We start from the raw sequence: 23,443 nt of genomic DNA, 5'->3' as shown, positions 1-23,443 counted from the left end.
ATGTAAAAAGACCACTTACTTCCAGTCAGCTGTATAATTACACAGACACAAAACAATATTAATATGTGCTCCTGAATTATTGTATTGCTCTATAAATACAATCAGCAAACATTTAACATATTTCAACAGCACGTTTTGCACAGCAGGGTTGTTAGGTTACTACAATAATTCCCTCTCATATTTACTAGTTTTGTTACTCACAATTTTGACCTCTGTATTAGCAATTAGCTGTTAGCTCCTGGTGGTTGGATTTGAATGTCAGCAGTTGAACACACATAAACCTTATAGTACCTGAGGTCTCTTTGACCAAAATTAACTAATGTTTGTCTTTTGCTGTTATAGATCAGAGCCCAGGAAAAGGCCAGGCTAGATCTCTCCAAAAGAAGAAGCAGGCAAGAGGAAGAAATAAGGAGGGAGAGAAAGACAGTGACAGTGGTAATTAAAATATATTTTACATTATTTGTTATATTCTAATATAATAAACATCATCACTTTATGATTCAATCCTCAAAGAAATGTTTGTGAAATTGTCATAATTAGCATAAATATTGTTAAGTTACGGAAAAAAGTGTGTTTTGTTTAATCACAGTGACCTTAGCCTTTGATCTCCAAAATCTAATCAGTAAATTGCTGAGTCCAAGTTAAAAAAAGTAATGCAAAATTACACAGAGTCACTTAAGGCATTCCCAAAATATCACAAAAATACGTAAGACTTAAGGTCACACATTGATCTTCAAAATCTAACTAATTCACCATTGAGTCAAAGATTTGTGCCATATGTAAGCATATTCCATTGTTTCCCATGTTTAATTGAATTACAGTTTTTAATTTTTGTCTATATAGTAGCACCCAGAGTTCAAAACAAGCGGCCCTGGACTGAGGGCGAAAGGACTGCCATCAAAAAATATCTCCAACAATTCTTCGATGAACGGCGGGTTCCTGGAAAGGACGACTGCGTTCAATGCCTGGAGAAAGAGAGCGCTTTGAACCAAAGGTCCTGGAAGGACGTGAAAAACTATGTCCACAACCAAATCGTGACACTTAATCGCCGATCGGCTTCAAAAGATACTTCATTTCTGAAGTCATTTTCAGTTTTTGTTCTTTTGTTCTTACTTTATAGCATAATCCATAATAATACATAATACTTTCTGCAAAATAACTAGAATCTAATGTAATCAAATAGTAATGAATAGTACGATTTTGGCTTCTCTTAGAAAGAAAAAAGCGGTATGTTGGTCAATATGCCCACAGAGATCCACAGCACATTGAATGTCCTTCACTCATCTCTCATCTTGCACCTGTGGCAAATTGGATGTTTAAATGGCCCGTTTTTGATCATTCCCCCTACACATAATTGACTCTCTCTGTCTGTCCGTCTTTCATTCTCTCTGTCTCCCCAGGCAAACTTGATAAAACACGAATCGGTAGAAAAAAAAGAAACAGAGAAATGAAAAAAGAAACAGTCTCTATAGCAACTCACGCCATGATTTGTACAAATATGTTTAAAGGTCTGCGGGGCGTTTTAATGTTCCGTTTTCTTCTTGTTGAGGGGTTCCCTCTATTGTTTCTACAGGTGTTTGTGCATGTGTTGGAAAGTCAAAAGTAGTCACTACTATAAATAAATATAATACTGCTACCAGAAAGGGCATTCATTGCAGTTGTGTTGGAAGTTGAATCATACTGATATTCTTTAGATGATTTCATTTTGTTATATTAACAAGTATAGCATAAAATGGTATCTGTGGCTGTGGCGCAGTGGCGTTGGTCAAGACACTTCACACCAAATTGCTCCTGTGGGGAGTATGTAAGTCGCTTTGGATAAAAGCGTCTAACAAGTAACATGTAATAATAATAATGTATTTCTGCACAGCAGTCTAATCAATGGTCTGAATATTAATTGTAGGCATTCTGTTTATCTATGAATCTCAAGCTGTCTAAACCTTTTCAAATTGGTCTTTACTTACAAATGTAAGAATAACTGTAAGCTTTAGGCTAAACTACTCTCTTATGAATCAAAACTCAACAACGTCAACAAAACCAGGTCCTCACTTCGATGCTAAACTGGCTTGAAAAGTTATATTTTTATATATTTTTTCCTTTGTTTTTAAAAATATTGGAAACTGGAATCAGGGGGCCACCTAGTGTTGAAATGCAGAATTAATTTCTCTCTAAGTATAGCAGAAAGGGTGGTCCTCACTCCCAATGTGAATTTTCCCGGTCCTCACTTCCCTGGTCATACAGGACTGTGTGTGTGTGTGTGTGTCACACTCTTATTGGCTAGCAATTTAACACATTGTACGTGATAGGCTAAGGGGCGGGACATCTCTAAGCTGGTAGACCAATCAGAGCAGCTTTGGTTTCAGACAGGGTGAAAAGAGGTGCTGCACTAAATCCAAGCAACAAAGAAGGATCTAAAAAGTTATTTTCTAGATGAAATCGTTTAAAAACTCAGCGTGACCCTAATGATTCAGCGACTATGCAACAAATAGATCATTTCTTCTTTCTAAGTACTCGTGTTTGCAGCTTCTCTCCCATCGTGTAATCCCACCTTCACATATTGCAGAACCTCAGTAGTGCATCCTCTGAAGGTTGCTCCATCAGCTGTTTTTCAGGCTAGATTTTCTCCCACTTGTTTCTGTTGACGTTTCTGCACCGAGACGACTTTGTTTTTCCGGCTGCAGTTCTGCTTTTCCCGCCCTCACTCTCACTTCCTGTTTCAGTCTACAACGACATTTAGTTAATTAAATATACCAGATTTAAGTCGAGAAGACCCGACTGTGAGAAAGTCGAACGCTAGTCCTCTTTGTGTCACATTTTAGGTTTAATTAATGAATATTTTGTTTTTATTCTCAGTTTTTTAACATGACAAACATCCTGACATGTTAACAGATAAACAAACACAGAAAACCCGAAATCCCAGCAGATAAAATGTACATTAATTATTGCCAGAAACTCTATATTTGATCTTATTGTGCGTCTTGTCTTTTCCTTTGTAAGCATTTCAACTTAAAAGTGTGTGTGTGTGTGTGTGTGTGTGTGTGTGTGTGTGTGTGTGTGTGTGTGTGTGTGTGTGTGTGTGTGTGTGTGTGTGTGGTGTGTGTGTGTGTGTGTGTGGTGTGTGTGTGTGTGTGTGTGTGTGTGTGTGTGTGTGTGTGTGTGTGTGTGTCTAGAGCTCACAACTCATACTTGGTCTTACAAACCATATCAGAATCTCTCATGTACACCACCAGATTCTTTCACACACAGTATCATACCGTCTTTAACGCACTGTCATTCCTTCCTTCATTTACTATCATACATAAATAACTATTCTCTCTCACACACAAAAACAACATCTCTTAAACGCACCATCATACTCTCGTACACACACCACTATCGTCTTTCACAAACAACTATAATCTAATAGAACATTATAATAGTGTATGTGAAAGAGGATAGTAGTATGTGTGTAATCGGTAAACAATGTATGTAAGACAGAATAATAACCTATATAAGAGGGAATAGTATTTCATGTTAATAACAATAGTCATATATGTAAAACAGAATAGCAGTGAATGAAAGGCAGAATAATAGCTTATATAAGAGGTAATAATAGTTCATGTGAATGACTATAGGTATGTCTATAAAACAGAATGATAGGGTGTGTGCATAAGAATAGTTATGAGTGTGAGAGAGTATGATTGAAAAGGAAGTGAGTTTGATTGAAAAGGAAGTTGGACTAAATTCTCAGTTCCTCATTGGCACTACGTTTTCGTCTGACGGACACCGCCCAAGAAAGGCAGTAGAATCTTTATATATACAGTCTATGAGTAGAATGCTACTAATTTTCGCTATGCAACCTGAAGAGTAAAAAGGGTCAAGTCCGTCAGAAAGCAATGACTGTAAGTGTAAGTGTGAGCCTTACACTTACACTGTAAGGATTAGTAACATGTATTGTGTTTATGTGATGACATTTGGAGATGTTTAAACTCAATGAGAAAATGCGTTAGCATTCACGCTAGCGTTAGCCATACTAGCCTGTACACATGCTTATTGAACAGCTAGTGTAAATAACCCCATTTGTGTTCTGTGAGACTGAAGGGGATGTTGTATTGTTTTTGTTGCTTTCGTTGCAGTTTTATATACGTCTTAAATGTAATTTAGGTTAACTTCCTTTTTCATTTAGATGCTTTTATTTTGAAGGCGAGTTAACGCTGTTGACAGGAAGTTGTTGTTGCTCCCATCTTCAGAGCAATCTGACTATTATAACATTAGCGTTAAGAAAGCTTACTTAAATATCTGCCACGACATAAGTAACCGGATCAGAGTAACATTACGTACAGTCCGCAGCACTGTGAGTGCAGACGTCGATGTGTCCCATTATCATTCATATCACATCACATCATAATGTATCATATATTTCCTTATCTGAGTCAGCTGAGCTGTATCTGGCCGTGCAACACTCACAGTGTCACATACTGTATGCAGAAGTATTATTTTAAGCAACACATTAAGTTGACGAAACACTCGAGTCAAATGTAATTAAAGTCAGATCGTGTCTTAGACGGGGCAGTGATATCATAAACCTGTTAATGTACGCATTCAAACACTTTCTCTGTTACCAGCTGTATTCACCTTGCAGGTGCAGCTATGTGGCTTTGATCCTGGATAAAGTGTTTAAGTCATGGATGTTTAAAGTTGAACTTCTTCATATTTGACTAATATTAAAGTTCACTTTTCATTCAGGAAGTATGACGCTGCGCTGTCAGTACACTTGTCCATGTTTGTGATTGGTCGAATGCTCCAAATACCACCCCTTTCATGTGAACGCGCACCTAACTAGATAGGACACGGCTGGCTTGAGCGATCCACTTGATAACCAGCGTCGTAGTACAGCTTAGCGAGAGCTAGGGATGGGAACGATTAATCGAATATTCGAAATTATTCAGGTGTTCGAATAATTATTCAGGTATTCGAATATGAGTTATGAATATTTTTATAAATTTTGTTTTGTTTTTTTGGGAGGGATAATTAAGTTGATTACATATTATCAAATTGAATAATTCAATGTATACGACAGTGCCATAGCTAAATGTGTTAGGTGACGTCTAAAGGTGTGTTTTGCATCCGCTCACCGGTCCCTCACAGCGGGCAGAGCTGCAAGTGCTGATCTCTCTCTCGCGTCCGGTACTTCACTCGCGTTTATGTCCAAATCCATCAGATCTAGCTAGTTCTAGCTAATGATATGGCTGCTGCGCCTGCCTACACGAAAATCACGCAGACTCAAACCTCATCTTATGCCCAAATGCGGCGCAAATGCGCTCCGCAGCCGTTGGGAGGTTCCGGCGCTAACAGTTCATGAGCGTGCTCCCCCGCCCCCTGTCAACACTCGCGACAAGAGAGAGAGAGAGAGACAAGAAGCTAACAGCAGCAGTCACTTGACAGAGCTGTCACTCAATGTGACCACGCCCTAATTTATGCAAAAACTTTAAGACCTAATATAAATAAAAGGGTCATGTTAGAAAACAATTCACTCACAGATTCATAATCATGAAGGTAGAATCTAACTATATACATAATAATATGTATTGCATCCAGGGCTAGAAACGAGCATTTTCTGCTGTGAAATTGGGCATTTTAACATGGGGGTCTATGGAAATTGCTCCTTTCTGCAGTCATCGCCTATCAGCCAATATATGAACTGCAGTTTGTGGCACTTCCGTATTGGCGTCCCGGCTCTTCCCCAGAGTTTGCCGCTTGTTCTCAACGTGAGTATCCTCGTCATTCGGTTTGTGTCGCTGTATCGACGCATAACTAAAGTTAAACAGTCACATCTTGTCTGGATAAGTGGTGCAAAGTGCAGAATACCGTTTTGATAAGGGAGACATGTGTGTAGTCTTTACTATTAAACACAATCGCTGGTAGATAGCCACAGAAGTCGTATCACAAGTTATCCTGGGCGGATCACAGCTCCACAGCTGAAGACTTCTCCACGCTGCTTTCAAACTGTGAGTAAACAACGTGTGCTTCACTTGTAGGCTGTCTGAAGGTGTACACGGGTCTCAGATGGACTTGGTATCACATTAAGAACGATATTCAGTAATAAGTCTGGCAAAAATAACTGGTTTAAATGATTTATTCAAGCGTGAAATGTTTTGAACAGACATCCCCAGTCAGCTCATTGTCATTTTGTAGTCCTCGCTTCGCGTCCGGATATCGGCATCGCAACCACAACCTCACTGGTACTGAATGTGCATGTAAACGACAGAAGAAGATTTCCGTGTGTGTGTGTGTGTGTGTGTGTGTGTGTGTGTTTATTTTCATAAAAAATTATAGCATAAATTCAACAAAGCTAGCGTTAGCTGGCTAACTGACGTTATTTTGCCGCTAAACTGCACGATATAAAACGGTGGTCTTCATAGTGGATTTAATCCTCAATCACAATAATAATATTCAAAGTAATACTGGGGAAGTAATGGGCAAAACTTACCGTTGATTGACGCGCCATGTCAGCGGACTGGTAGCGACACGGACCGTTAGCCCCGCAGTCATCTGGTTCGACCTGACTATGGCTGTGACTGTGTGACTGACCCGAGACTCGTCGTTGTGATAGCTCCGCCCCTTCGCTCCAACCCCCCTCCCTCCCCCCACATCTACAGGTGAAAATTACTTTTGCGACACATTCATCGCAAGAAGTGTAGCAAAAGTCAAAGCTGCAGATTTGTGGATTTATACTGCCACAGAGCAGATTCGTGAAGTTGTAATGACTGATTTGAGAGGTTGTAATAACCAAGTTGCAGTTGTAATGGAAAATATATTTAAAAAATATATATTTTTCTGCAAGTGAACATTTCATCACTAAGTTCATTTTTTTTTCTACAAACTACAAAACTTTTTTTTTTCTTCTGTGACTTCAAATGTGGTTCACAGATATGTGGATATTTTATACAAGTGTAAATGTATGCACACAAGCTCAGATTTATTTTCTGCAAGTGCTCACATCAGGTTTTACACGCTCTCGCATTTTGCACCATATCTACCTTCATTGGTTCTGAGCCCATACTAAGAATCCTCCGATAGGAATCTGTTCCACCTTCAGGATCACTGTGATCACATGGTGCTAAGTCACTGTTTACCTGGACAGAGTCAGTGTTTACCTGGACAGAGTCACTGTTTACCTGGACAGAGTCACTGTTTACCTGGACAGGACACATGTTTCTTGATACTGATTCTAAACATCTGTCTGAAATATTGTGTAGGGTTTCTCTCTGAGTGAAAGCAGAATGGGTTTAGAAAGATCTCCATGTACTGTTGTCAGTGTTTCGGGTAGAATGAGTTGCAGTCTGATTGTTCTCTGAGTTCTCGTCATCAGAGAGAAATGCAGGGCGTGTCAGAACCCGCTCTAACAAGTCGTGACTGTTTTTATGTCTAACTCTTAATACTCTGAATAAGGGAAGGAGTGTGAAGGGCCCGTCTTCCAACACTGACCTGGTTTCACTGAAGAGTCTTGAAAATGTCAAATGTTTTTTTTAAGTTTTAGATTATACATCTGGGACTAGATTGCCCGAATTCGAAAAACATATTTAACAGTACATGTTTTGATATATATGTTGGGCTATACAAAAAATTAGCATGAAAAGTAAATGGGAGATTATATCAAACTTCAAAAATATTCTTCCCCTAGATTTGAACCTCATTGTAACTTAGTTATCAGGGAACTTGTTTTTCCTATTTTCAATGATATGTCAAAAACACATTTCTTATCAGTTCACAAAAGACCTCGTTTTAATTAAAGTCCGTAACTGCTTTCATGTAATTAACGTACATATTTTAAGCCAAAAAATTATGTTTTTTCTAAACCTAACAAAGAAGTTTTATTGAATGGTTACTGATTGCAGTTCAGTTGTGTGGGATATCTTGTGGGGGGCTGGGCTGTAAATTACCTGTGGATGTACATTGAAGTGACTGTTTGTGTGTGCTGTGATACACTGCGACACACTAACACATATTTAGGGGTCAACACACTGGGTTTCTGTGTGGTTCTGGGGCTGTGGGGAACATTCTGGGCTGATCCGGTCCTGTTGAGGCTCCAACAAGGTTCCTGAATATCTGAGAGGAGGGGCTACCTGTGATGTAAAGCTTGTGGTAATCAATGAGCATGTTGTTGTGTTTGTGTGAAGGTGGGGGCTCTGCTATGGATCAGTGTGAGGACAGAGAGGAGGAAGCCCCCCCCTCTAAAAGCTCTGGGGAACATGACATCTCCACCTGTCCATCACTCTTCTCCATGTCACAGCTCAGCACTCATTATTCACTCAAAGCTCTGTGTGTTGTGTTCAAGCCCATAGCAAACACCACACTCTGCTGGACCTGGACCTGGACCTGGACCTGGACCTGGACCTGGACCTGGACCTGGACCCAGCTCTGTGTCCAGTAACCAGCTTACTGGCAGAGACCAGAACCAGGTGTGTGGTCGCCGGCTGAGTCACTCTCTTATTTCTCTCATGGTACTTATTTGTACCAGTAGGTCAACTTGGTTTGCAGAAGTAAGAAAAGGTATCCATTGTGACACATGCTTCATACAATATAGACAACAGACACATCTTTAAAAAGTCCCTCTGGCTCCAGAACATCCACAAAGCTGTTTTTAAACCTCTTGGTTCTACACCTTTAGGGAGATTAACCTCCGGCCCGAAGGAAGAAGCTGAAGCTCAGGTTGCAGGGGGTGGGAGTCTTCATTGAACATGGAGTTAGACAGCCTCTGTAACTGTCTGATGAGCAGGGGCTCCAGGTTTAGCTGTGTCTCACCAGTCAGTCTGCTAGACCACTTTATGATCTGACTGAGACAGTTTCTGCTCTTTAAAGTCAGGTTACCAAACCAAGACATTAAAGGAACAGACAGAACTCACTGTGCTGACTGTCTTCAAGTTTAGGATTGACTTCCTGAATGTCGACATCTGAATTGAAGCCATTGTTACGCCCAGGTCTAGGGGAACCTAGGCGCAGCACAAAATGTGCACTCTCCCCACTCTTCCCATTCCCAAGAACATGGACACCGAGACAGAGAAAGCCGTTTGGTAATTTGAATTACCAAAGTTTTTACAATGAGGCGCAACAACCATAGACTGTATATATAAATGGACGTAGGGTCCGTGATGTCACCCATAGGATTCTGCAGAGTTGCCGAGAAGCCCTTAGTAGGCGGAGTCGGCCACTAACGGCTCGACAGTGACGTCAGAGTCTAACTCCCGCCTGCTCCAAATAAGGGCAAAGAGGCGGAGCCGAGGCGGGACCTGCTGCCTCCGAGCTGGAACTAACAGAGCTAGCTCAAGCTAAGAAGCTAAGCTAACATGCTCCCCATCTGCACACTGCCGTCACATTTTACGTTTCTAAGGTAAGCGGACATGAAACTATTCAGCAAAACTATAAATAATAATCTAAGTTATTGAGTTTTTAGCATAATACTTCCCTTGTACTTCCCTTCCCTTCCCTTAATCCCTTAACGTTTGTATGCAATGTGCTAAATGCAACACTGGAATCAAGCAAATTATTAATATGTTTGCATGACATTAGTTATTTATATTTTGCTATCACTTAATTATACGTTTAATACATTTAAGTCAAGCTAAGGTACATGTGATGGTAGCTAGTTAGTGCTCTTACCTGTGATGCCTCCTCCAAACAGCATTATAAACAGACTGTACCATTAAAACTATAAGTACCAGTTCTAGATCCTTGACTTTAGACAAACAATTCAAAAGACAAAATGTATTTAAAGACCAATCTTTATTTGAATGTGCCTCTTAACCTGAGATATTAGTTATACAGTAATAGTATTGACAATCTAAAAAAACTGAGCAACTCAACAGTCAACTTTATATTTCTTATTGTCTAAAGCATTTATTATTTTCATTTTCCCCCTCATATTCAGTGTGGACGGATTGAGACAGCGTGGTGTCCAGAGAGCTGCAGAGACTTCAGGGAGAAACCTCCGTGTGATGGACGTCCAGTCTGTTGGTTTGGAGAGGACTGAGGGAGGACCAGGCCTGATGGAGGAGCCCATGCTGGGCATAGCTGATACCAACTGCACAGGCCTAGTCTGTCACTTTATTTGACTAAATGTGTTTACTTATACCTTTAATAGGTTTACACCTTCTGTCCATATGTGCTTTTTTATTTAAAACATTTTTGATTAACTTTTGGTTCACATTTCAATAAATTGAATTTGTATTTGCACTCCTTTTGTCCATTATTCTTACTGAAAATGTTAGATTACACATTCACATCTGACTGAAGATTGGCCCCATTTATTTGTGACGTTTTAAACTCTGCGGTACAAGGTACATGTTGTGAAGCTCATAAAGTGAGGCAAATAGAAATAATCAGCTGATGGAGTGTAGATGTGGAAATAGGTGCATTCGATCAGCTGACTGTGTTTTCACAATAAAAGTAGTTTCTTAGTGAATGTCCTGTACTGGTCTTAAAATCTCATAACATCAGCTTTTAATTTTCCTCTTGGATGTTCTTCTTGACCCTCAGAGAAGGAGAACATGTTGAGTCGTGTCTTTCAGGCATGTCCTTTCCTAACAAAAATTACAGGAAACATAAAACATATTATTATTGTGTTATTTATGAAAGCGGTGTGTTTAGGGGCTGTAGATATAATTATTTTACATGTTTTTTTTTTTATTTCAACAGTGAGCTACAAAGACAATCAGATTATGAATGAACAGTATGAAATGCATCAAAATTGAAATATATTTTATTATCAAAATAATATTGAACTGTTATCAAAACGTAGTGCAACTGTAGAAGCTTGCTCTGTTGTCTCACTGAAATAATCACTTTTACCACGTTTTTTACAGACAATATTGAGAGATAAATAGCAGTTCTCACTATGTGTTAAATAGCTTTGCTTTCAATACATTAAATTAGAAAGCTGACAGTCATATTGCTTGTTAACATCTAAATGTAACCTTTTGCATGGAAAAAACCCTCAACTTCACTGATGTGTAGGTAATCTAGTATTTAGTATTGTTTAATGGAATGTATATCAGTGTATTAAAGTCAATACTTCATTTATTTAAACCAGGGGTCTCCAACCTTTCTTCATCTGAGAGCTACTTTCAAAAAATGAAAGTGGCCAAGAGCTACTTGCATCACATCGCTTACATTTATTCACATAGCCCTCATCAGTTGAATTAAGCTATACTTTTGTACACGTGTGAAATTGCAATACCTAAAGCTTATCAAAAATAAGGTCCAAGAAAACGAAGATTTCTCACATATTATTATGGCCCACATAATAAGTACATCACTGAACATTCACATAAGTGTCCTTAATCACCACCTTACAAGCATTTCACTCTTTGTTAGTGAGATGAATGGCACTGCATGCAGTCCACCATAGAGGTGTATGCTGGACCCACTTAGGTTCACTCTAATAGAGTCATTTAAATGTTCATCAGTCGGTCTTGTTCTGTATTTAGATTTCATTCATGTCAGAAAAAGCTGCTTCACAAAGGTATGTAGAACAGAACCAAATAAAGCAGACATTTTCAGTGCTGCTTGGTGAATGTTCTTATAGTTTTCTGGGTCTACAAGGCTCCAGAAATGTTGTGAGTTTTGCTGAGACTTAAGCTGAACATTATTTTGGAGATCTCCACAGGATTGACACTGAACAGTTGTTCAGCCATCTTTTTCTTCTTCTTCTTCTTCGTCTTGACATTAAATTATAAACCATAATAAATTAATTGTATAGGTCTAGCCTCCCTATATCTGAGTGTGAAAATGGTTCCATCCTCAAAAACAAAAAACTAATACTTCTGCAGTCTAGCTGCAGCTTCTAGCTACGGTCTTCTGTTAAAAAAAAGACACTGAATGTCTTGAATGTGGCATCACATGCATGACTTGAGTGAAAACAGCAGGAGTATTTACAATAGCATTATAAAAACAAAAATAGTGCATGTGGGTGCACACTTACATTCTCTGTCTTACTGTTACATAAATCCCATGAATGTATGAGATTAAGTTAGCTTCATCACATCTCAATCAGTGATTAAGTGAATAATAACGTTTCTATCGGGTCACTATCAGCCTGTCACTCATTATTTTCAGGGAGGGGGCGGGGTTTGGAGGAACGGAGAGGAGACGGTGATCGCGGAAGCTTTCCTCCTGCCTTCACAAACTTTACACAAGTATTTATCAACTGAAAATAGCAAGAGGACATTCATACTCTGCAATCCAAGACTTGATTAAATCCACCAAAAACCTGACATGACGATAACGAGTGTTTTTCAAAAAACACAAATCCCTCCCTGTGTGTGTCTGAGCCTCAGCGACAGGGCCTGATTCAGAGCGGGTCATTCTGCTGTTAGTTCTGGACTGGTGCTGGTGGAGAAAGCAGACTGCTCCGTGTGTGTTGTCGCTGTGCCGCTGTCACGTCTGTTCCTTGATCTCTGCGTCACCGACCATTTGATATTCGTGTGACAGAAAAAATTCTAAAATAAAAAAACGTTATTGTCCAGCCGCGGCCGAAAAATCAATAAGCAACCTTACTACGCTATAATCGATAATCGAGCGGCGAGCTACTGAAAAGCTGCCCGCGAGATCGACGTGTTGGAGACTCCTGATTTAAACAAATATCTTTCTTGATTCTTTGTACAGTATGAAAAAAGAGTATTTGTACCTGTGCTGAAGTTCACTGCTGTGAGGAGTCCAGTTCTGTCTCTCACTCTCTGGTCCAGCCTGTCTGCATCACCTGGACACTTTAAACAAACAGATATATATGAAAAGTACCATGTGTACAAACAATATAACTTATTCTCTTCTGTTGAACATGTTGGATTGTGTATTGGCCGAGTCAGGGTCCTTTTTATTTTACTGTAACTTTGGAAGTTGTGTTACCAATGCTTACTATTTATTTGATACCAATTTGGTAATGCAATTAATAAAAAACAACAAGGTTTGGGTTCGTTCTTCAGATGACTGTGACGTTAACGTGTAAGCTCAATAATGAACTCCAGCTCAACCAACCATATTGTAATATCTAAGTAATCATCTTGAAATATGACATTAATAATTGTAATATACACACATCTTATTGTGAGGTTGATTTCACATACACTACTTCGACGTTAGCTTGTCTACATACTTCAGCATAGCCAATTTAAATTAACCTTAGCGATGCATACAGTTCCTACCTACATAATAACATATCTCTCTAAGTTACAAGGATGACCTTATTTTATCAACCTCAAACAGAAGCCGTTTGTTCTACAGTATTATCCCACTTAACGCTTAACACTTGTCTATTTCGTTTGAACCTTTATATATACGGTCTATGGTTTTAACTTGGAGGCTACGATTAGCATCGTTAGCACCGATGTAGCTACCACACGCTTACACGCTAACACATTCATTACGTAGCTGATTAAAATCATAAACACATAAATAAAGTACTCGAATTTCACTTACCGCAAAACCGCATTCATGCACCGTCTGTTTTAACCGCAGAGCGAGTCACAATAGTCCGATATATAAGCATGAAGAACAAACAAACACGGCCGGGGTCGAGTTGTGTTCCCTGGATGAACTGAGCAGGCAGAGTCCTTGTAGCTTCACGGAGACGGAGCAGCTAGCAGAGAGACAAGAAGCTAACAGCAGCAGTCACTTGACAGAGCTGTCACTCAATGTGACCACGCCCTAATTTATGCAAAAACTTTAAGACCGAATATAAATAAAAGGGTCGCGTTAGAAAACAATACACTCACAGATTCATAATCATGAAGGTGGAATCTAACTATATCTATAATAATATGTATTGGATCCATGGGTAGAAACATGTTTTTTTAGGCTGTAAAATTGGGCATTTTAACATGGGGGTCTATGGAAATTGCTCCTTTCTGCAGTCAGCGCCTATCGGCCAATATATGAACTGCAGTTTGTGGCACTTCCGTATTGGCGTCCCGGCTCTTCCCCAGAGTTTGCCGCTTGGCAACAACCCACAAAACAAACAAATCTTTGAACACATAAATCTTGCCTAACAAATAAGAAAAATAAACGTACAGGCTTCTTACCTACTCTGACGTAAAAACAGGAGAAAACGAGAATAAACCAAAAGAAAAGGGTTTCACACTCCTGGGCAAATTCAAGCGTGTCCACAAGGACAGGTTAAAGTAGTTTCTACTTCTGAGGTTTCAAAACAAGCAAAATGACTGGTGTACGGTATAAGTACACCCACAGCACAACAGGACAGATATATATATACGCAACAGTGTTGGGAGTAGGAGAAGTCGAGTCAGAGAGGGCCGAGGAACTGCACGGCTGCAGCTTAAATGCTCCCGTCTCCTCAGGTGGACCAATCAGCCTGTCTAGGGCAGCCAATCAGCTACCGGGCACCACCTGCTTACTCACACGCAGCCACACAGACACAGGAGGAAGAAGAAATATCTGCACACAAATGACATAACGACCCAGGGTCGTAACACCATTCAAAGTCACATGGCAGCTGTTCTTTGGATCCCGAAGGCCTGTTATGGTTTTAAAAAGTACAAAATAAGAACATATAGTTCTGTAAGATAAATATTTTCTTTCTTGGTATCTTTGCTCTGCAGGTAGAAAAGATGGAGACACATAAAGTCCTATTAAAGACTTTAAAAGCTTTGGAGGAAGAGGAATTTGAAGAATTCAAGTGGTACCTGAAGGAGAAGGTCCTAGAATTCCCAGGAATCCCAAAGAGTGAACTAGAGAAAGCAGACCGGATGAAAACAGTGGATCTGATGCGTACGTACTACGGCAGAGACAACATTAAAGTGACCAGAGAAGTTTTGAAGGAGATCCCGAGGAAAGATCTATTAGAGGCATTATCAGAATCCTCATCAGAATCCTCATCAGAATCCTCATCAGACCCTAAAGGTAGGTGTTTAAAAAAAGAGTGTACCAAAATATAGCTATATATATAAATATAATTTGTTATATTTTTCTCAGCCATGCATCATGTTTTTAGACTCCTGATATACCCCTCAGAGAACCATTACCTCCACATGGTGTTGGGGCTGAGGTACCCCTGAAAGCAGAGAGGTCAGGGTCACTAGTTTCTGGCAGGGTCACCCTGTTGGTTCCAGGTGAGGGGTAGTAGAACCTTTATAGATCAGCATTTTAGGAATCCAATTACCTTCCAAAATATATCGCCTTTCGTCTCTTCCTAACCACAATTCCTTAACCTTTGTGAAACTGCTGACTCAGTCTCAGGATGTTGAATGGGACTGATGCACACTGAGTTCAGGAGGCAGAGCTGAGGGCTTGGAGAACAGCTGTTGTTGCTCAGGTGGTCAGAAGGGGCCACAGGGACACACTGTGGAGGTTTGTCCTGACATAGTATTGGACAGTTGTGATTTAAATTCCTGTTCAATGTTGCATGGAGGCAGACAGTGTCATTGTCCATGCTTTAAAGGGGACTGTAGGGTAAGCTCTAAACATCAGAGGAGCACATTGCTCAGCCTCACTGGGATTGCTCACTGCAGATTCTGTCCTAGTCATTACTAACGGCCCAGCCCCCTACAGGTGGAAGGAGGTATCATTTGCTGTCCAACATGACTTGGGGAGGAAGGGACGGGTTATTACTGTGACCCCCCAGGGTGTCTTGTAGATGGTAGGCTACTGCAGGAGTATACTGCGACACAGTAAGAGCCATCCACTTCCTGTATAACTGGAGAGAGAGCTGTGTCCACACCCTCAGTGGGTGTTGGGATCTGCTGGTATCGTGCCTCATCTCCCAGCAGCAGGAATAAGAGTCAGTCAGGTTTAGGGCCATGGTTCTCTGTGGGAAAACTGATGGTTCTCTGTGGGGTGGAACTTATACTGGACAATGTACGAATAATTCTGCAACAAGATCCAGTGACTTGATATAAGGAAAATAACCTGCTATTTTGTCAGAGGAAGGCTGTGTTTCTCTGGCTTCAGCTCTGAGCTCCAACGCCTCCCATCTGAGAGAGCTGGACCTGAGCTGCAATCAGCTACAATCATCCAGGAGACTCATAGGCCACATTGGATTTCTCAATTGTGAGGCATTTTGGGACATTGTTGAGCTTCATATACAGCAGAGTTGGATTCAGCACCCCTTAATACCCCGAGAAATGTTGTATAGCATGAATAAACACAAAATGCCTTTGGGGTTCTGATTTTGTGAAAATTGACCCCGTCTTTCAGGAGAGAAGCTGCTTTCTGCTGGACGGGAGGATCCACTCTGCAGTCTGGAGACACTCAGGTATGGACAGACTGACTTCCTCGTATTTTTCTAATTTCATCTCCTTCATCTCTGGTCTTCCATCATGAAGGACGTCTCATTTCCCTTGATTATGTTCACTGCAGTGAGTTAACCTTCAAGTCTTATTACATGGAAACAGCCATTCAGTCCAAACATCAGAACCACTGGTTTCCTGGCTCTAGGGAGGATAATGATGGTCAGTTTATGGATTTGGTTCTGACTGAGATATCTCACCAACTGCTAAATGTGTTGAGATGAGATTCTGTTTAACATTTTTGATTCCCAGAGGGTTGATCGGGACTTTTCCACCTGCACCACCGTGACATGTGATTGAATTGATAAAGACTCTCTGATTATCTTTATATCATTTCTTCTTCTTCTTCTCTCAAGTGCATGAGTCGGAAGAAGCAAAGTGGATTTTCTATCCTTTTTAGACTTTTCATGTCTTTAATATGCGTTAATTTGAAGTAGGTTATTTTTTTGTTTCACTTAGTAAGGTGGTGGAGAGCATAACAACAGCTATTGATGATTTGCTTGAATGTGTTACAGTAGACATGTGTATGGATAGGTCTAAACATGTTATTGTGAGCTGTATATACAGAGCTCCTGGAACCTGTATTGACACATTTACAGATAGGATAGAAACATGTTTACTAAATCATTACAAAACATGATGTTTATCTTAGGGGTTAGGGTTAAAGACTTAAGAAGACTTCATCAATGCATTGTACAGTATGGGTTTGTATCCTAAAATCACCAGACCTAGTACAATCACTTCTCTGCTACATGAATAGACAACATATTCACAAACATTATGGAGAACAATACAGCAGGGACTACTATATAGTGACATCAGTGATCATTTACCTGTTCTTATTGTCTATCACTGCAGTTATAAGAAACCTAAAGTCTCCAGCCATTTCAAATACAAAAGATTGAGAACTGAAGAAAACATAAATGCATTAAAGAATACTTTAATCACAATTGGAGGGTAGTATATGAGAGAGACGATATGGACAAGGCCTATGAGGAATTTCTAAACATTTTGAAATCACTTTGTGACAAAAAGTGTCCTGTGAAACAATGCAGAGAGACACAAACAAAGTCACCGTGCATGGATCACTGATGGCCTAAACAATGCAGAGAGAGACAGAAACAAAGTCACAGTGCATTGATCACTGATGGCCTAAACAATGCAGAGAGAGACACAAACAAAGTCACTGTGCATGGATCACTGATGGCCTAAACAATGCAGAGAGACACAAACAAAGTCACAGTGCATGGATCACTGATGGCCTAAACAATGCAGAGAGAGACAAACAAAGTCACAGTGCATGGATCACTGATGGCCTAAACAATGCAGAGAGACACAAACAAAGTCACTGTGCATAGATCACTGATGGCCTAAACAATGCAGAGAGACACAAACAAAGTCACAGTGCATGGATCACTGATGGCCTAAACAATGCAGAGAGACACAAACAAAGTCACCGTGCATGGATCACTGATGGCCTAAACAATGCCTGCAAAAAGAAAAATACACTTTATATACAACTCATAGAATATAGAAGTTCAGAAGCAGAAAATAAATATAAAAGATATAAGAATAAATGAACCAATATTATGAGAATATGTAAGAAAGAATACTATAATAAAATACTAGAGAGTACTCAGAATGAAAGGTTTATGGAAGGTATTAAATAGTATCGTTAGAAATGGAGCAAAGAGTACAGGTTACCCTGAGTTTCTTGTTGACAAAGATAATGTTATCAATAACACAGAAGATGTGGTTCATGGTTTGAACCAACTCTTTGTAAATGTGGGGCCAGATCTGCAGAAAGAATGAAAAGCATAGAAACAACTAAAGGGGAAGATACAGACCTCTGGAATGAAAACAATAGCTCTTTCTTCCTCAGAGCAGTCGAAGAAAGAGAAATCATAGACACTGTACGGACGTGTAAAAGCAAGTCCTCAACCGATTGGAATCATATTGATATGATTATAATCAGAAACATTATTGAAGAAATTGCAGAACCATGAACACATCTTTGTAACTTGTCTTTTCAATCTGGTACATTCCCTAATGAAATGAAAACAGCTAAAGTTATACCATGATATCAAACTGGGGATAAACACCATGACACACATCACATGTTTCTTTGCTCTCCCACTTTCATCCTTAAAAAGGGTTTTACAAAAAGACTTGACAGTTTCATGGAAACACATCAGCTGTTGGACGATAGTCGATATGGATTCAGGAAAGACAGATCAACATGTACGGCACTAATGGGATTAAGTGAGGAAATAGCAAACTGCTTGGACAATAAAAAACAAGCAGTGGGAATATTGATAGAGCTACAGAAAGCATGTGACACCATAGATCCCAACATGTTACTGACAACACTGGAAAGGTATGGCATCAGAGGGTTGGACTGGCTGAGAGATTATTGAAGCAACAGACAACACTTTGTTAAATAGGTGAACATAAATCAGAAGACATGAACATAACTTGTGGAGTACCTCAGGGGTCTGTGTTGGGTCCACAGCTGTTCATCATATACATCAACCATATCTGCAGAGTATCAAATATATTGACATGTATTGTATTTGCAGATGATACTAATATGTTTTGTTCTGGTGACAGTTTGAAACAGCTAATGGAGGTAATAACAGCAGACATGATTCAAGTCAAACATTGGTTTGATAAGAACAAATGATCATTAAATATAAGCAGAACAAAGATTATGCTCTTTGGAAAACATCAAACAAATCCTCAGGTTAATCCTAGACAACATAAACATAGAAAGAGTATATGTAAACAAGTTCCTTGGTGTTAGAGCACAACATCAGCTGGAAACCTCATATCCATCATGTCAAAGCTAAACTGGCTGAGACTATCGCACTATTGGGGAAAGCAAGACACACTCTGGAGTACACATGATATACTCTGTGTGATACACTCATATCACATCATGATATACTCTGTGCGATACACTCATATCACATCATGATATACTCTGTGATACACTCATATCTCCATGTCTGAGTTACTGTGTGGAGATCTGGGGAAACACAAAACCAACCTGCAGCCGTTATGCACATTACAAAAAAGGGCTCTAAGAGTAATCAATAATGTTGGATATCTTGAACACACTCATTCATTATTCTTGAAGTCACACACACTGAAGTTTACTGATCTGGTTACATTTCAAACTGCATCATGTACAGAGCAAGAGATCATCTACTTCCTAGGACACTACAGACGTTGTTCATAGACAGAGAGGGGGGGGTATCATCTGAGAGGAGATCTACATCTGAAACAACTCAAGGTCAGAAGAACTCTGAGAAGAGCAGAACAATCTGTGGGGGGGGGGGTTTCATGGAGCGGCTTGGAGCAGGAGTTCAAACAAAGCACACATAGCATTCACTTTGAAGGATGCACAGAAACACTTCTTTGGGAAAGTATGAGAATGAAGAAAGGAGATTGAAGAGGAGAAATGATTGTAAATGTATAAATGTAAATATGTAAGTAGGAATAACTTTCAGAGATGATTGAAAGGATAATCATTGATCAGCAGGAAGTAAGGGGGATCAATAAGCATCTGCTCCCTCCTGCTCCCTTCGGACACATAGGATTTATTATTATGATGAACATTGATAAATACTTTATTCTAACAATACGCTGTTCTGTTTCTCACATGTGTTTCTTCCTCCAGGCTGGACCGTGGTGGAGAGCAGAGGTTCAGAGCAGGTGTGAGGAAGTGTAAGTGTGGATCAGTCAGCTTCTCTCTAGAGCAGGGGTAGCCAACACGGTGCCCGCGGGCACTTAGTCGCCCGCAGGGGCAACGTGAGTCGCCCGCGGGGCATGTTCTAAAAATAGCTCGCCAAGCAAATCCAAAATGTATAAAATACACAAAACAAAAAAGGAAATGTAATTAAAAGAATCTACCCTATGCATAAAGGAAACCTCAATCATAGCGAACTCTATCTACTTACTACAACTCTATATCTATCTAACACCCCTCCTCCCCCCACCCCACAATGAATATCGACCAATCACGTTCTTGCTTGATTTGCGGGACCAGCGTTGCAGTCTGGAAGAAAAGGCACCTCCCCGCTGATGTCCCTTCTGGCAGAATCTACACAACACATCAGCCCCATTGAGCAGCCTATCATTGCAGCTATACAGCACATGAAGGGGTCAGAGCTTTACTCCTGCCTGTGCCCCTGAACTTGAATATATATTATTTTTGCACTTGACGCACCCCACACACGCCCCCATGGCGTTCCCTTCCACCTGGGACAGACGGGGAAATGTCCCCCCAGCTCTTTTAGAAATCCTGCTTGGTGTCCCCCCCACTTTACAAATATGTTTTTTTTCTTCTTTTTTAAAGCTAAGAACGTCATCGCCACAGAGGAGCACACAGAGTCTGTGAGAGAGAGAGAGAGAGAGAGAGAGAGAGAGAGAGAGAGAGAGAGAGAGAGAGACTAAGAGAGCGAGAGAAGATAGAGAGAGAGAGGGAGTCGAGAGAGTCCTAGATAGAGAGAGAGATCAGGAGCTAGAGATTAATTCGCTCCCTCTCCTCTCTCCGATCTACTCTCTAGGATATCCCCTCTCCCCCCTGAGGGTGAACCCCCCTCTAGATTTGGTACCCCCTATTGAGGTGAGAGTCCCCCCTAGAGGAGGTGAGGAGGTCCCCCCTAGAGGAGGTGAGGACCCCCCTAGAGGAGGTGAGGAGGTCCCCCCTAGAGGAGGTGAGGACCCCCCTAGAGGAGGTGAGGAGGACCCCCCTAGAGGAGGTGAGGACCAGAGATGGGGTCGTTACTAAAAAAAAGTAATATATTACATATTACATATTACTTTTAAAAAAAAGTAATATATTACACTACTTCGTTACTCTCTACATAAAGTAACTCGTTACTTTACTCGTTACTTTACTCGTTACTTTACTCGCAGGGCCGGCCCGCCCCTCCCTACAGGCAGATCACGCAGACTGCTAAAGTTTGAAATGTTCTCTTTAGTTCAGTTTCCATTGTCGCATAAGACTGATCCAGATAGCTCTGACCATGGCTGTCCTCTGTCTCCTGCTATCTGTATTTTGCGCAGTATATCTCTGAACGATGCGATGGTGATTCCACTGTGCAAATGGGCAACATTACCTCTACTATGAAGGATGCTACAAGCCTGTCCATCTCTGCTTTGGTTACCGGTCCTCCAAATTCTAATTTGTGCCGCTTCAGAGTCAGCGGCGGCGCACTCACATCCTCACTCTGGGTTCGGGGGTCCTTAGCTATTAGCTTCAACTTAGCATGTGTTCTTTGCAGGTGTTTGTTGAGGTTTGACGTGGTGTTTGCAGCAGTGTATAACAGCTTCTGGCCTGGACACAGTTTGCACCTCACCGTCACATTCCTGTCTATTCTTCGGACGAACTCAAAATAATGGGCATACCTCCACCCCTCGAAAGTTATCGCTGACTCTGCCATGTTTATGCAGCACTGCACGTGGATATGTGGACCCGCAAGTCGCGCAGATTACGTACATATAAACCTGCGGCGGAAACCCCTCTTGTCTGTCAGTGTGATTACTGAATTATAAAAGTAACGCGTTACACTACTCCGTTACCGACAAAAGTAATATTATTACAGTAACGCGTTACACCCAACTCTGGTGAGGACCCCCCTAGAGGAGGTGAGGTCCCCCCTAGAGGAGGTGAGGTCCCCCCTAGAGGAGGTGAGGACCCCCCTAGAGGAGGTGAGGTCCCCCCTAGAGGAGGTGAGGTCCCCCCTAGAGGAGGTGAGGACCCCCCCCAAATAAAGCAGGTTAAAATAATGAGATAGCATACATGTTCTTTGAGTAAACACTGAAGGGGTCCCACAGACCCAAACAGACACAAAGGTTAAAGGTCAGCATGTCATAATGTTAAAATGTGCTAAATATATACACTGCAAGAAACAACAAAAAGAGGATTAAAAGTAGCTCACGACTTGTTTTATTTTTTGAAAGTAGCCCTCACCCTAAAGAAGGTTGGAGACCCCTGCTCTAGAGACACAGAGGATGGAGGTGCTATTTATTCATTAGAACATGACCTCTTGAAGCTTTATAGAAAGATCACTGACAGAGAGGAAAGCCTTCAGGTGAGTCTGGTGATAAACTGCTGTCTGTGTCTCTCCTCAGATTCCTGTGGACTCACCCTGGACTCAAACACAGTGGGCTGGCTCCTCAAACTGTCTGAGGACAACAGGACGGTGACACGTGTGGAGGAGAGGCAGCCATATCCTGATCATCCAGAGAGGTTTGATGACAGGGCTCAGCTGATGTGCAGAGAAGCTCTGACTGGTCGCTGTTACTGGGAGGTCGAGTGGAGAGGAGAGGTTGATATAGCAGTGACTTACAGAGGAATCAGGAGGAGAGGAGAAGATAAATGTGGGTTTGGAGTGAATGATCAGTCCTGGAAACTGTACTGCACTGATGGAGGTTACTCTGTCTGGCACAATAAGAGAGGAACACCCATCTCCTCCTCCTCCTCCTCCTCCCCCTCCTCCTCCTCCTCCTCCTCTCGTAGAGTAGCAGTGTATCTGGATCATGCTGCTGGCTCTCTCTCCTTCTACAGAGTCTCCTCCTCCTCACTGATCCTCCTCCACACCTTCAGAGCCACATTCACTGAACCTCTCTACGCTGGGTTTGCGTTTGCGGCTGACTCCTCAGTGTCTCTGTGTCCTCTGTAGGAGGAGTCCACTTCCTGTCCTGGGTCACATGGTGTTTTAAATGGAGGCTTCTCATTGGTTACCGTGTGTCTCACTGATTGTGTCTGTAATAAAGTTTTCTTGAAGCAACGTATTAAAGCTGATCCTGAAGACTAGTGATCGATACGTTCAATAAAGATTTAGAACAAGCAGCGTCTATGAAGTTAATCTGTTCCTCCTCCTCTCCTCCTCCTCCTCTCACACACACTAAACACACTAACTTCAAGTATCTTGGACTCGAACTTGAATTTAAGAAACATATCAAGAAAGTATCAAACACCGTTTAATTCAACTTGCAACTGATTTTAAAACTGAGCTATGAAAGAGTGATGCAGCGGCTCCCTCTGGTGTAGAAGCTGTGTGTGTGTGTGTGTGTGTGTGTGTGTGTGTGTGTGTGTGTGTGTGTGTGTGTGTGTGTGTGTGTGTGTGTGTGTGTGTGTGTGTGTGTGTGTGTGT

General features: G+C 41.0%; 1 protein-coding gene across 1 annotated transcript; it reads left to right on the top strand.

Moving 5' to 3' along the window:
• The first annotated feature begins 5,830 nt into the window (after positions 1 to 5,830).
• On the top strand, positions 5,831 to 23,137 carry LOC117484044 (stonustoxin subunit alpha-like). The gene is made up of 6 exons (XM_034132465.1): positions 5,831 to 5,987; positions 8,318 to 8,441; positions 14,592 to 14,892; positions 16,186 to 16,243; positions 19,960 to 20,006; positions 22,419 to 23,137. Exons 3-6 carry the CDS (start codon positions 14,601 to 14,603, stop codon positions 22,967 to 22,969), a joined length of 948 nt encoding a protein of 315 aa, XP_033988356.1. The 5' UTR covers positions 5,831 to 5,987; positions 8,318 to 8,441; positions 14,592 to 14,600; the 3' UTR covers positions 22,970 to 23,137.
• Positions 23,138 to 23,443: the final 306 nt, after the last annotated feature.

The sequence above is a fragment of the Trematomus bernacchii genome, unplaced genomic scaffold, assembly GCF_902827165.1.
Source record: "Trematomus bernacchii unplaced genomic scaffold, fTreBer1.1, whole genome shotgun sequence".
NCBI classification, from domain to species: domain Eukaryota; kingdom Metazoa; phylum Chordata; class Actinopteri; order Perciformes; family Nototheniidae; genus Trematomus; species Trematomus bernacchii.
The sequence above is the reverse complement of the archived record's forward strand: the minus strand, read 5'-3'. Positions and strand labels throughout refer to the sequence as shown.

Bases quoted from the DNA above. Each gene is read 5' to 3' on its own strand.
- LOC117484044 (XM_034132465.1), top strand. From the start codon at position 14,601: ATGGAGACACATAAAGTCCTATTAAAGACTTTAAAAGCTTTGGAGGAA. The intron at 14,893-16,185 runs GTAGGTGTTTAA...CCCGTCTTTCAG, and splicing joins ATCCTCATCAGACCCTAAAG to GAGAGAAGCTGCTTTCTGCT. The intron at 16,244-19,959 runs GTATGGACAGAC...TTCTTCCTCCAG, and splicing joins TGCAGTCTGGAGACACTCAG to GCTGGACCGTGGTGGAGAGC.